The sequence below is a fragment of the Neomonachus schauinslandi genome, chromosome 2 (genome assembly GCF_002201575.2).
Source record: "Neomonachus schauinslandi chromosome 2, ASM220157v2, whole genome shotgun sequence".
NCBI lineage: Eukaryota > Metazoa > Chordata > Mammalia > Carnivora > Phocidae > Neomonachus > Neomonachus schauinslandi.
Window position 1 is genome coordinate 196,657,063 of NC_058404.1, and position 14,708 is coordinate 196,671,770.

Consider the following 14,708-nt stretch of genomic DNA (forward strand, 5'->3'; position numbering starts at 1 on the left):
AAGGTCCGTTTTGCTGCGTTTTTAGGTATTTGGGTCATCCTTTTAGCCACGTGGCTAGAAACTCATGTCTGAATTCAGATTTAGGAAAGACCCAGTGTCTTCATTCCCTGGGGCCTATAACAAAGCACCACAAACTCGGTGGCTTCAAACATCAGAAATGTCTTTGGCCAAGTTATTGGTCAAGCATTCATTTTATGCCTACACTATGTTAGACTTCATGCTCCATTCTGAGGACACAGAATCCCTGCCGTCCAGGGACTACCCTGCTCATCTGTGCCTATGGATGCATGCACCTAAGCAGGGGTGAGACTGGAAATACTTAGCAGCTGCTAGAACACCAGCCCTGGCACGAGAAGCACCTGCCATTAGTAACCCGCAGAGATTCACCTGCTGCCAGGCATTAACCTGCGTCCGAGTTCAGAAACCACATGTGTCAACGTTTCTGTGAAAGCTCATAGAAAGGAGCAATTTCCATCATCAGACCTTTCCTTGTCCTGCAAATGGTTATGATAAGTGACTGAAAATTATGATAAACATTTACTTGATAAACGTTAAAGACTAGTAAGCAGAGACAAAAAATAAACCCACGAGCTCACAGCTTCTCATTTCCCCTGCCCGCTTCTCTCTTTTCTTCTTTCACTCCTATGCATGCACCCAAACAGATTTCTTTACCCTTCTGGCAAGTAAGTCATTGCCTACCATTGGTATGTAGGGCAAACACAAAAGGTTTAAAGAAATTTTAAGATCTAATATTCGGATGACATTCGCTGCCCTCCTGGAAAAATCATTTAATATGAAAATAAGAGCTTCATCATAATATTTTTTAAAAGTCTCCTTAGGGTAATTATTTATCATTTGTGGGCCTATCACTAGAAGGGCATAATCAGAAATGACAGTAATGATTTATCGCTCCTGCCTCGCTTGCTTCCTACCACTTATTAAGATTACAATTTCCTGTAAAATGGCATCCACAGAGTAGGTTATTAAAACAGTTAATATTGAACCCATTATTTCAAGACCACCCTGAAGATAACAGGAATGAGAAGAGGAACCATGCATTTTCCTTCTGAAGGTGAAGATCACCAAAGAGGCTTTCCTCTGTGCCACATGGGTTAGCCAATTTTGCAGAAGAGTTCCACGTGAGAAGTTTCTTTTCATTACTTTTAGTTTTGTCAAATATCGAAAAAGAGAAAGAAAACTCTGTTCCTAGTTTATAACTGGAAATGAAATACAAAAAAAAAAAAGCCTTCCTGAAGGTGTACAATGATCATCTATAAACTTCTCCAGTGATTTCATTGCTCTTTGTTCTTGGCAAAGCCAAAAGGGATGAGGTCATGGTAATGAGACATTTATTTATTGAGCACTCATTGTATAACAAGCTGTCTTCTAAATGCTGAATATGTGTCAATTCAATTAATCCTCACAAGGGCCCTCAGAGGTGGGTCCTGATATTACTTACCATCATGTTCATAAATAGAGAAACTGAAACAGAGAGTGTGAGAAACCTGCCCGAGGTCACACAGCTAGTGAGTGGGACAGCCTAGTTCGGAACTCAGGCACTTGGTCCCCAAAAGCCCTTCACGTACGGTGGGAACGATGGGGAAGCTTGTGGACTCAGTCTTCAGGATGGGCAGGAATGGAGTGGATCCAGGGACTGGTCCATGTCAGGAGATTAGTCATTCCCTGACTCTTTCCTGGAGTCTTTCCCCCAGTGTGGTGCCTCTTTGTCTTCACACCCTCCTCCAGTGGCCTCTTTGTCTTCATACCCTCCACCATGGCGGTTACAGGTCTCTAGCTTTTCAACTCAGTGCTCCCCCAAGGAAAAGGAGTTCCCTCCCAGTAGCCACATGCAGCCCCAAGGGAAGGTCCGTGGGTAGCCTGGTGATGTTCTTGAGTTCCAAGTTAATTAATTTCAGAGCACGTTATCCCTAAATGAAATTACCTCCTTGTATAGGAAGTTATTTTCCGTCTGTCCCAACCAGAATGTAATCTGCACGAGGACAGGCACCATGACAATTCCATTCCCTGTTGGATATCCTGAAGGCCTGCAAATACGTCTGTGCTGGGACGCACTGGGCAGAGGGAGGAATCACACTAGAGCAGCATCAAAGGCTTCCCTGCCAGGGCTCCCTCCCTTCAGACTGTGTCCTCTCTCCTAGTCTGTTGGAACCCAGGGTGACAAGCCGTAGGCACTGTAGAAGGGCAAGAGCAGAGGACTCCTGTCCAGAAAAACCAGGTTGCATTCCTGGTTGTGGCCCCCTGGCTGTGTGACCTCCAAGCAGGTCAGGCCATGTCTGTGAGCTGCAGTTTCCATTGCTCTTCCATGAAGGCCATTCCCCCTGCCCTGCTCACCTCCCAGGGCTGAGGCCGAGGAGGATCAACATTGTCTTAAGGTGTGCAAGGCAAGCTGAGTGAACTCTTCCTACTCACCCTCCAGGATTTCCTTTGAGGACACATCCAAACTCAGCTCATCAGAATCACCGTCTGGACCCTTGTGTCCTCAACACCTGCCTTTGTTCATGCTTTTAGAATCCTTAAACCCTCTTGTCCCTTTATCTAGAATCACCCAGAAGGTATAGCTCATTTTGAGTCTGCATCTTCAGCAAAGCATGTCCTGATTCCCCAAACTTGAAATAATCTCACCGTCCATTCAATCGCCACGGCCCTTCATCTGTGCATATCCAGAAACATAAAAGTAAAGATCTGCTGTCACCTCATTATTTCACAAGAAACCCAGGGAAGGAAGTGACATTGGCTAAGAACTGCCAGCACCTTGTGGCCAGCTCTGTTCCTTCTGATTACCCCAGGACTCCCTGGAACACACGGGTTTCCGGGAGGGGAGCTCACTGCAGGCCTTCCCACCAATTCACTCAGTGAAGGTCGAGCCCTGACCTGCTCACTTTTGGTCTCCCCAACCACCTTACTCTCCCATGTTAACTTAATATTTTTATCACTCATCCTTCAAGAGCTGGCTTTCCACTTTCTTTTTTTAAAATCACTTTCTGACACACCTTCACAATTCAAAAAAAAAAAAAAAATGTTAAGTGAGTTAACTTCTTCCCTAAGGAAAATGAAGCATCTTATTCTGTGCTTTAACCCACTGCCACAAAAGATATTTAAATTTTCATTAACTTTCTTTTTCTGTGTTTCAGAAGTTTAATTCAGTGGAAGACATCATTGAACACTACAAGTATTTCCCCATCGTACTAATTGACGGGAAAGACAAAACCGGAATCCACAGGGAGCAATGCTACCTGACTCAGCCCCTCCCCCTTAGCAGGTGCTTCTCACCTTGGTAGTAGGGAGTTTTGTTTTCTCTGCAGTTCACTGGATCCAAGACCTCTACCCACTTTTCATTTATTTCAAAGACGATTTTTCTGTGGCTTCGAGGGATCACTTCTTTGACTTCGGAGAAAAGGAAAACATTCTATAATGGGAATTGGAAAATCGATCTCGGTTTTGAAAGTTCAAACCACAGAAGAAATATTGATAAGAAGCAAAAATAAAAGCGAGCTTTTAAAAAATATCTTCGAAAGAGAAAACCATAAACGTGGTCGCCATGCTTCCAGGTGAGAAATAAAGGTGAGGAGAAGCTTTGCTTACATGTTTGCAGCTAGCACGGCACAAATCTACGTGAGACTCCTGAATCTATGCTCTTCTTAGGACCTGGTCCTGCCTTTATTTCAGAAGTGGTAGGACCTGTGAAGGTACAACGTTTTTGAGATTCCTTATGCTGAAGACGTTGGTGAATGTAAGTTCTATCTATTTGTAATCCTGGAAACTCAACTGTAGAGAAGGAATGTAGCAGAAAAGGAGAGTGTTTGCAAATATCACCTGTAAGACAGAAATCAGAAACGCTTTTACTCCAGGGGTGAAAGGGCCACGGGCCCAGTCTCCAGCACTCTGTTTGGAGTGGCTTTAAGACAAACGGAATTAGCAGATTCGTAGTAAGGGAGTAAGCCTAAGTCTGAGTGAAAGTAACTTTTTTTTTTTAATTCCAATTATGGACTTCCCTTCAAAGGAAGAGAAGTGTCCTCAGATTAGTGCTACTTTGAAGGAACATTGCACGCCTCCTGATACTGCCCCCTCCTAAAGCTAAGAGGGTATTATTTTATTACTATTTTACAATACAAACGAGGAATAAGAGGTTCAAAGAGGTTACTGGTCTCACTCAATGTAAGAAGGGAGCCCCCATCTTTAGGCATTTTGCCTGGCTCTGTCCAAGCACACCTTCCCAGGTACATTTCCCTGTGGAATTTTACCATCAGGTTGAAAAGCTGAATTAAAGAGAGAGACACCATTTGAAAATAGATTTACCTGCACTGAAATATATAAATAAATAAACTCTTTAGTGGAGTAAGTTTAAAAAAGAGAGAGTGAGTTCTGGTTGAAATCAATCTACAAAATGACTTCAAATGTTAACAAAGCCTATTCATGAAATTTATGGAATATTTATGCAAGAGTAGCTTTAAGGCAGAAGTAAAATCAAAATAGAATTAGAAGGGAAGAGATGACTATGGGAACCTTGCTCAGGATTATCTCATCTAAAATAGCAGCCAAGGAGTGCTCTGAGAGGAGCTCTGAGAGTCTACCTACCAACCGGACAACCGTCCAGGCTCAGCTTTCCCAAGGTCCGTGGGAAATTATGCCTCTAAGTCAGGTCAGGAGCCTTTGATGAAGAAGCTCTTTGTCAGTGAGAGCTCCAGATACCCCACCTAGCCTCCCTTCCAGTGCACCTGCATGGGCCAACATAGGGACCAAGAGGCGAGCGTGTCTAAACTGCGGCTTGGCTACTAAGGGGTGTACTGCTCAGAGCTGAAGGCAGTGTGGTTGCTGGTCACTCTCAGCTGGACTTGGGCAGACCCAGGCTGGCGTGGAAAAAGACTGCAGAGGCCGCAGCTCTAGCGAAGGAAGAATCTGAGCCTCCCTCTACAAAGCTATTGGGAGATGCCTGGGACCTCTGATTCACTTGTTCGCACTATTCAACACCGTGTGCTCAAGGAATGTCTGAGTCTCCTCAAGCACTAGCGTTGTTAAAACGATGAGCATCAGCTGGTGGCTAGCATTTCTGAGGCTTGTTTTTCAAAATGTTTTATTCATAAATGCCTGATATGATGGGAAGAGGAAAAGGAGGCAGAAATCAACCATCTTAAAATAAAAAGCCCACCATGCTTATCCATAATGAAAATCTCTGTAAAGAAAGATACAATTCAAAATATTGACGGGGTTGTTTTTTAGACGATTAGGGTTTGAGGGACCATGTTAGCTGGGTCTTCTGGAACTCAGATGCCAAGACAGGAGTTAGAAGTGTAAACATTTGTTATAGGTAATGCCTGAGAAAGATAAGGGGTGAAGGGAAGCAATAAGACTAGGCAGGGAGAGCCTTCGGGCTGTGACATGGTTCCCTATGAGAGGAGAGAGAGAGAGGAGGGAGATGGGGGTAAGAAAACCATCCAGCTGAGATGCAGCTCTGGGAGAGTCCTGGCCAGCTCGCTGGTATGATCCAGAGCAAAGACTGCTCATAGAGAATAGAGTCCCATGTGAGGCAGAAATGACTAGGTCTTCGTACACACAACACCATGTAAGTCATTCCCAGAGGCCTCCCAGGGAAAACACAACCTTCAGATGCTGGGGGAGATCCAGAAGCTGCTGCAGAGTAAGGCTGTCAGATAACCCACTCATCAGCAAGTTCCTCTTTCAAGGGAGAGCCAAGTGGCCCACCACCATGCCTGCCACGGAGACTCTTGTTTTCAGTGTTGATTATAATAAGGACATACTGCTTACAAATATCACTGAAGAATAAGGATATACATATACATAACTGTACTTGATTGTACAACAATTGTACAATATATATACATATACATAATTGTACTTGATTCTCACAACAGTTCTGTAAAAAGGCAGGACAGGTCTTCTGAACCCACTGTATGATTGAGGACACTGTGTCTCCTTGGCCCAAATCTTATGGTGACATGGTCATGGCTGAACCAACGTCTGCAGACACCATTCTATTCAGTGTCTAGTTGCTTATTGGATCTGTAATTGAAAAAGTTCAGTGATTTGGGTTTGGCTTGCCCAAATTCCAAAGGGGCTTAATCCCTCTTCAACTAGTATTTCATTTTCACTGTAAAAATGTCACTTGATCCCTAGCTGCCAGAATAGTGAAATCTTAGCTTTATCTGATTATAGCATCTATGCATTCGAGACATTTCTTGTTGACTAAATAACTATCATTCTGGATCAATTTATATCTTCCTCATCTTTAATATAATACCTTGCTATGAGCACTTGCTTCTGTATGCATATGCATTCATTGCTAGGCACTCTTGAGGATGCTGGAATTACAGTGATAAATTAAGTGGGAGAAACAGACAATGAAAAAGTACCCAATAAATAAGATAATCTCTTTTATCACTGAGTGCTTGTCAGTGAGGTCAATATTAGGCATTTTGATGAAGCTTATTTGAGATGGTTTTTAAAAGCTCTGTACCAGAAAATTTTAAATGTTTCCAAATTTACCTAATGGAAAATTCCCTCACTTGGGTACCTGTGTGGGGGAGAGGATGTGGGTGCGTGGGGGTGTTTGACACAATGTAGCTGAAATCAGTTAAATTTTCTGTGCTAATGACCAGAGAGGAACCAAATTTTATCCCATTATCAAATTTAGCCCATGTGTATGTACACATAAACACATTTGTTTAAGATGGTCTGTATCATAGAAGACTAGCATATTTGTGCATCCATTTTTTGTATACTAATATTTGTTCTAACATTCACTTTCTTTTGAACATTCATGATTTATAGCTGTGCTAAAAAAATGAAATCAAATATGTAATTGAATGTCATAATATCTCTGTAACTGAGTACTAAAGAAAGGAATTCAAAATATAGTTTAATTTTTTTTTTAAGATTTTATTTATTTATTTGAGACAGAGAGAATGAGAGAGACAGAGAGCACATGAGAGGGGGGAGGGTCAGAGGGAGAAGCAGACTCCCTGCCGAGCATGGAGCCCGATGCGGGACTCGATCCCGGGACTCCAGGATCATGACCTGAGCCGAAGGCAGTCGCTTAACCAACTGAGCCACCCAGGCGCCCCCAAAATATAGTTTAATTTTGTTCATTTCATGCCCTATTAGCCTTAAAGTCCTTCTGAAATCATAGTTAGGATAAACTTATGACAAAATTTCTGGAAAAATTTTTGACATACGAGCATTAGCCCATGCTAGATTTGGGGAATAAAGATGAAAAGACCTAATCCTTGTGACTGAGGGTTAAGCGTCTGGCAAGCAAGATACACATGCAATTAAAATCATGCAACACAGAATAATAGATATGCTAATTCTCTCCCTTGTGCCACCATTGCATTGGTAGGCAGAAATGGTTGTGTGGGGAGGATGCAGTGAGGGAGACCTGCCCAGGGGAGATGGTCAAGCAAAGAGTTGAAGCATACCCCTAGAATCCAAGCTTTAGAGGTACAAATATTTTGTCAGTCTATTTCTGAACGCTCTTATCTTTGGGCTCTATTCTCAGCCATTCTTGTCACCAGTCAAGCAATGACTCCCTAGTGAATGGGTATGTGAACACAAGAGAAGTGGCATCCGTGGGAAAGGACAGATGATTAGTCAAGTGGTTCTGGGGAAACTGGCTCGCCATATGGAAAAGACATACAGTTATGTCCCTACGTCAAATCATATGCAAAAATAAATTCACCACGGATCCAATAGCTAAAAGTGAAAAGAAAACTTTAAGTTGAATCTTATGTTTTCTTCTAATAATTTCTATGATTTGGGAATAGGAAAAGAGTTCCTAAACCACATGGAAACACGAATTTTGTATTTTGTCCTTAAAGTCCTTCTGAAATCATAGTTAGGATAAACTTATGACAAAATTTCTGGAAAAATTTTTAACATATGAGCATTAGCCCATGCTAGATTTGGGGAATAAAGATGAAAAGACCTAATCCTTGTGATTGAGAGTTAAGCGTCTGGCAAGCAAGATACGCATGCAATTAAAATCATGCAACACAGAATAATGAATCTTGGATCACTACATCAAAAACTAATGATGTATTGTATGGTGACTAACATAACATAATTAAATTAAATTAAATTAAAAAAAGAAGAAAAAAGAAACACGAATTATAAAGGGAAAGAAAGACTGAAAGATTCATTACACCAAAGTTTAAAATGTTTCCAAAAGTTAGATGAAGTCCAAAGGCATTTAAACAACTTCATAGAAGTATGAGCAAAGAACATAAACAAGCAATTCACACACAAAAAGAAACCTCTTAGCCCTGCAAGGTGTCCAGCCCTGCTCTCATAACTGGACAATGATGGAACTGACATAGGATGTCAAGAGCCACTGTCATGGAATGGAGTTATCCTCAAAGACAAACGACATGGAGCCTAATGGAGCAGAGCAGGAGATGGAAACGTGGCTCCTCTGGTCCCCATCCCCACAGCTGGACAATGGACCCACATGAGGGAGAGCTTAGCGAGAATGTTTAAAGAGAGACCAGAGGCTTAAAGAGTAGGCAACCCCCATGAGAATGGCAAGTGGGCTTCCTCTCTGCCCACGGATGGAAACAAAATGGGCAAATGAAAGCTAGACCCTTCCTCCGTGCTCACCGACGGGCTTGGTGAAGCCAAAGGGAGTTAGTTACCCAGGAGCCTCCCCCAGCATGCCCGGGCTTCATGATCATCTGACAGCTACTTCCACAATAGTAGCCGGAGAAACGTTAATTAAAATAACAATTACGTAGCACTTTGCACCCAACAGATTGGTCAAAATTAAAGATTTCAGAAAATATCCAAAGCTGCTGAGGATCTAAAGAAGTAAAAATTTTCAACTACCAGCTGGAATGTGAATCAGTACAACACCATGGAAAGCAATTTAAAAATAGTAAAATATAAAATGCATGACCTACTGCAATAAGAATTCCAATTAAAACATGGCTAAATATGAACTTAACCTTGATCTCTCTGGAAACTCCAGTATAATGACAACAGAGGAATTGAAAAGTCGAGAATATGTGATAAAGGGAGTAGAAGAAGATAGGGCAGGAGAAGAGAGACATCAACAAAATTCGGGGTGAGGGAAATTAAAAGGACAAATAGTAAGTGAGTTAAAAAATAGAAAAAGCTAAAATGTAAGCCAGCTGGGAGGAAAATTCAACAAGAAACAAGCTGGTTCCCCTTACAAAAATCTGGAAAGCCTCAGAAATTGGAGTCATTAGTTACCCTTACATACTGGTAAAGGGTCTGGGGCAAAAGGGGATCCACTGACGGCCATTATAAGAATCAGTTATAATCAACACCCCTCCCCTGGGAATCAGCAGCTTACACAGCCAGACTCCCTCACCCTCGTGACCGTCCAGAGAGTACACTTCCAGAAAATATTTGGACTTAGGATGTAAGATCCTGCTGAAAATGGGAAGTGTATGCTGTCCCAAAAAACAGGGTTTAAGTTAAAGTTTCATTCCCAATGTTAAAAACCACAACCCCTCTTTTTTTCTAAGATTTATTTATTTGAGAGAAGAGAGAGCAGGGGGAGGGGCAGAGGGAGAGGGAGAGGGAGAGAGAGAATTTCAAGCAGACTCCCCGTTGAGCACAGAGCCAGACCGGGGCCTCAATCCCAGGACCCTGAGATCATGGCCTGAGCTGAAATCAAGAGTTGATGCTCAACCGCCGGAGACACCCAGGCGCCCCAGAACCACAACCCCTCTTAAACACTTGGTTCCCAGGAGGAGCAGATAGAACCACAGCCCTAAATCAGAGAGCGGAGTAATTCTGCTACCAACAGTAGGGTGTGCTGGTCCCCAACAAAGAGCCAGACCCCTGCTCCACCATGCTACACTGAGGCCCCTCAAGTGTGCAAACAAGTCCCAACTAGCATTTCCGTGCCTCACTCTTAAGTATAAACAGTCAAGACCTTGGAGAAGAGCTTCTAATGGGAAAGACATTAGACAAAATCTACAAACCAGAAAAAGAGGGGGGGGGGACATCAAGGGAAAGATATGAAGTGGGATGCTGAAGAAAACCACAAAAAGAAATTATGAATAAGACCAGAGAGATAAAAACCTGAATCCATGAAATGTGAATAGAATGCTATGGAAAGAAATATTCAGAAGTAAAAACTGAGAACACTAAAAGGAAGAAATAAGCAAAACCACAATGATTGTGGGAAATTTTAATACATACCTCTCAGAAACTGATTAAGTGAGCAAATATTAATAAAGCTACAAAATTTTAAGAACATCATCAACCAACTAGACCTTATTATCATTTACAGACTATTTCACAAAACAAATATAGAGTACCCATTATTTTCTAGTCTACAAAGAACATTCACCAGGAAGGACCATCTCTGGGACCTAAAACAAGTCTAAATAAATTTCAAAGGACTGGAAAAATATAGTATATTTTCTGAGCTCACCCCCCTCAAAGAATTAAATTAGAAATGAATAAGCTGTCTAGCAAAATCTCCAAATATATGGAAATTTAGCAACACATTTCTTTCTTTTTAAGATTTTATTTATTTAATTGACAGAAAGACACAGCGAGAGAGGGAACACAAGCAGGGGGAGTGGGAGAGGGAGAAGCAGGCTTCCCGCGGAGCAGGGAGCCCGATGCGGGGCTCGATCCCAGGACCCTGGGATCATGACCTGAGCTGAAGCTAGATGCTTAACAATTGAGCCACCCAGGTGCCCCTTCCCAGCCCTTTCTATAAGGCTGGCACAAACCCAGCCCATAAAGAAATAAACAGATAAACCAATCAGCCCGACACAGACCATATAAAGAAATAAGTTTACAGATCAATATGCCTCACAAACATAGACACAAAAATCCTTAACAAAATATTGGCAAATCAGTGGGGAGAAAAGATGCTGATCTAAGTAACTCTGGAACAGAGCGGAGACTGTAAGACCAAAGACAAAAGGATCACACACAGCATTTGCAGTCCAGCTGATAAAGGCGTTTCTCGTCCTGGTACAGGTCTATGTACACAGTGGGATTGAACACATCAGCATACAGGTGCTAGGTGGTAGGAGCCAAGTTTCTCCCTGTTAGAATGGAAGATGACAGATGAGCAGGGGGCTAAGGCCAGAATGAGCCATGTGACACTGCATTATAGTTGGAGACATCAGTATGAATTCATGTTTTGCTTTACCTATGGATAAACATAGAAATAATTACAGATATGTGCATAAGCCCTGGTATAACACATACATTTCCGAGCTCTGTCCATTTAGAGGGCCTAGAAGGAAGGACACTGTTCTCTCTCAATAACTGTCCCTAAGGAACTAGAAGCAATGAAACTCCAGTGGCAATTCACACACCCAATGGCCAGAACTTGATTTCTAATACCAATATCCACGAAAGGAAGTGGGGCTCCCTGGAGAAATGGCTGATTCTGGGGCTGGGACAGGGAATACATATGATGAGCCTGGAGCATCTGGTCGTGCCAGAAATTAAGGAAGTATCCAAAATCCACTGCACAATGATGGAGGTAAGTCAAAGGACACAGAAGCCAACAACATAAATAACATGGTATTGGATTATAACCAAAGGTATACAATAAATATTGAGGAGTCCACAATGATATAAATAAATGGCAGACAATGGAAATAATTCACACACAGAAGAATTCCACATAATTTATGTAGATACTACACCGTCAGGGAGGAGGACCATAACTCCCCACTCCCTAAGTGTAGGCTGTGCACAGAGACTTTCTCCCAAAGACTACTATATGGAAAGAAGGGAAAAATGACTAACCTTACAGTGGAGACAGATGATCCAGCTTAACATTATCAGTGGTAACTAGTGCTCATTGTAGGTGCCCTTGATATGATGTGATGAGGATGGCCCTTTACCTCAGTGGTCTTCCTCTCAAAATCCTATAATCACAATCTCATCATGAGAAAAATATCAGACAAACCCAAACTGAGGAACATTCCACAAAATACCTGTCCAGTATCCAAAACTGCCAAGGTCATCAAAAACAAGGAAAGTCTGAGAAACTGTTCCATCTCGAGAAGCCTAAGGAGACAAGTCAAATAAATGCAGTAAGGAATCCTAGATGAAATCCGGGGACAGAAAAATTGCAATAGATAAAAACTAAAGAAATCCAAATGAGGTACAGACTTCAGTTAGTAATAATGTAGCAATATTGTCTCATTAACTGTAACAAATATATGTGCAAGATGTAAATCTTACTGGTGTAAGTTTTTAGCAACAGGAGAAATTTAGAAAATTGAGAAAATATCTGGAGACAAATGAAAGCAAAAAAACAACATACAAAAACTAATGGGAGGAAGCAGAAGCAGCACTAAGAGGAAAGTTTACAGCAATAAACAATTGCATTTAAAAAGGAGAAAGATCTCAAATCAACAATCTAACTTTACATCTAAAACCACTGGAAAGAGAACAAACGAAACTAAAAGTTAGCAGAAGACACTATCAGGAGAACTAGAAGATAAGCCACAGACTGGGAGAAAATACTTACAAAATATACATTTGATAAAGAACAGCTGTCCAAAATATACAAAGAACTCTTAAAACTCAACAGTAAGAAAGTAAAAAACCCAACTAAAAAATGGGCCAAAGACACTAACGGACACTTCCCCAAATAATATTTCATATATAGATGATAACCAAACATATGAAAAGATGTTTTACATTAAGTATCATCAGAGAAATGCAAATTAAAACAAGATACACTACACACCTATGAGAATGGCCAAAATCTGGAACAGGGCAAAGCCCAATGTTGGCGAGGATACAGAGCAATGGGAACTCCTCATATATTGCTGGTGGGAATGCAAAACAGTTCAGGCACTTTGGAAGACAGTTTTGCAGATGCGTACTCTTACCGTATGATCCAGCAATCACACTTCTTGGTGTTTACCCTACAGAGATGAAAACTTATACCTGCATAAAAACCTGCACACAGATGTTTATAGCAGCTTTATTCATTACTACAAAAACTTGGAAGCTACCAAGATGCCTGTCAATAGGTAAATTGATAAATGAACTGTGGTACATCCAGACAATGGAATATTATTTGGTGCTAAAAAGAAATGAGCGACCAAGCTGTGAAAAGACATGGATGAATCTCAAAGGCATATTACAAAGTGAAGGAAGCCAATCTGCAAAGGCAACCTACTGTATGATTCCAACTGTATGACATTCTGGAAAAGGCAAACTATCTTAATTTAAAAAAAAGGGGGGGCACCTGGGTGGCTCAGTTGGTTAAGCGACTGCCTTCGGCTCAGGTCATGATCCTGGAGTCCCGGGATCGAGTCCCGCATCGGGCTCCCTGCTCAGCAGGGAGTCTGCTTCTCCCTCTGACCCTCCCCCCCTCATGTGCTCTCTCTCTCATTCTCTCTCTCAAATAAATAAATAAAAATCTTTAATAAAAAAAAAACAGTGGTTAAGGGGTAGGGAGAAAAGAAAGATGAACAGGCAGAGCACAGAGAATTTTTAGGGCAGTGAAAATATTCCGTATGCTATTACAATAATGGATAAACGTCATACATTTTTCCAAGCCCACAGAATGCGTAACACCTAGAGTGAACCCTCAGGTAAACTATGGACTTTGAACGATTACGTTGTGTCAGTGCAAGTTCATCGATGGTAACAAATGTCCCTTCCTAGTGGTGGTGCTGAGAACAAGGAAGGCTCTGCACATGTGGGAAATCTCTGTACCTTCCTCTCGATTTTATTGTAAACTTAAAACTGCTCTTAAAAATAAAAGTGTTTCTTAAAAATACGCAAAAAAGTTAAAATAAGGAAAATAATAAAGATTACAGGAGAGATAAACAAAGAATGGAAAAACAAAAGGAAAAAAAATCACTGAAAAAGATTGACAAACTCTTAGCAAATAGACAAAAAAAAAGAGAGAGAGAGAAGTTCCAAATAACTAAAATTAGAAATTAAAGAGGGGACATTATAACTGATACCACAGAAATAAAAAGGATTGTAAGAGACGACAATGAACAATTATATATCAATAAACTGAATAACCCAGAAGAAATGGATAAATTCCTAGAAACATACACAACCTCCGAAGACCGAACCATGAAGAAATACAAAATCTGAACGGAACTAGCTAGTAAGGAAATTAAAGCAGTGATCAAAAACCTCTCAACAGGGGCACCTGGGTGGCTCAGTCGTTAAGTGTCTACCTTCAGCTCAGGTCATGGTCCCAGGGTCCTGGGATCAAGCCCCGCAGCGGGCTCCCTGCTCAGCAGGAAGCCTGCTTCTCCCTCTCCCACTCCCCCTGCTGTGTTCCCTCTCCTGCTGTATCTCTGTCAAATAAATAAATAAAATCTTTAAAAAAAAAAAAAAAAACCTCTCAACAAAGAAAAGTCCAGGACCAGATGTCTTCACTGGAGAATTCTACCAAACTTCTAAAGTTTACAGTTAGTAATCCCAATCTTCCTCAAAATCTTCCAAAGAATTGAAGAGCTGGGCACATTTCCAAACTTATCCATGAGGCCAGAATTACTCTTATATCAAAATTGTAAGAGACTGAAAGCTTTCCCTCTAAGATCAGAAACAAGGCAAGGATGCCCACTCTTGTTCAACAAAGTACTGGAAATTCTACACAGAGCCATTAACCAAACTAGAAAGGAAGAAGGATATTATCTCTGCTCTCAGATGACATGATCTAATGTCTAGAAAACTCTAAAGATTTCACA

At 41.4% G+C, this 14,708-nt stretch overlaps 1 protein-coding gene across 1 annotated transcript in view; it reads left to right on the plus strand.

Moving 5' to 3' along the window:
* Positions 1–3,299, plus strand: part of CLNK (cytokine dependent hematopoietic cell linker) — an 83,250-nt gene extending 79,951 nt beyond the window's left edge. The window contains exon 18 of the mRNA XM_021677661.1: positions 3,153–3,299. Within this exon, the coding sequence (XP_021533336.1) occupies positions 3,153–3,299 (147 nt within the window). The remainder of the gene's footprint in view (positions 1–3,152) is intronic.
* Positions 3,300–14,708: the final 11,409 nt, after the last annotated feature.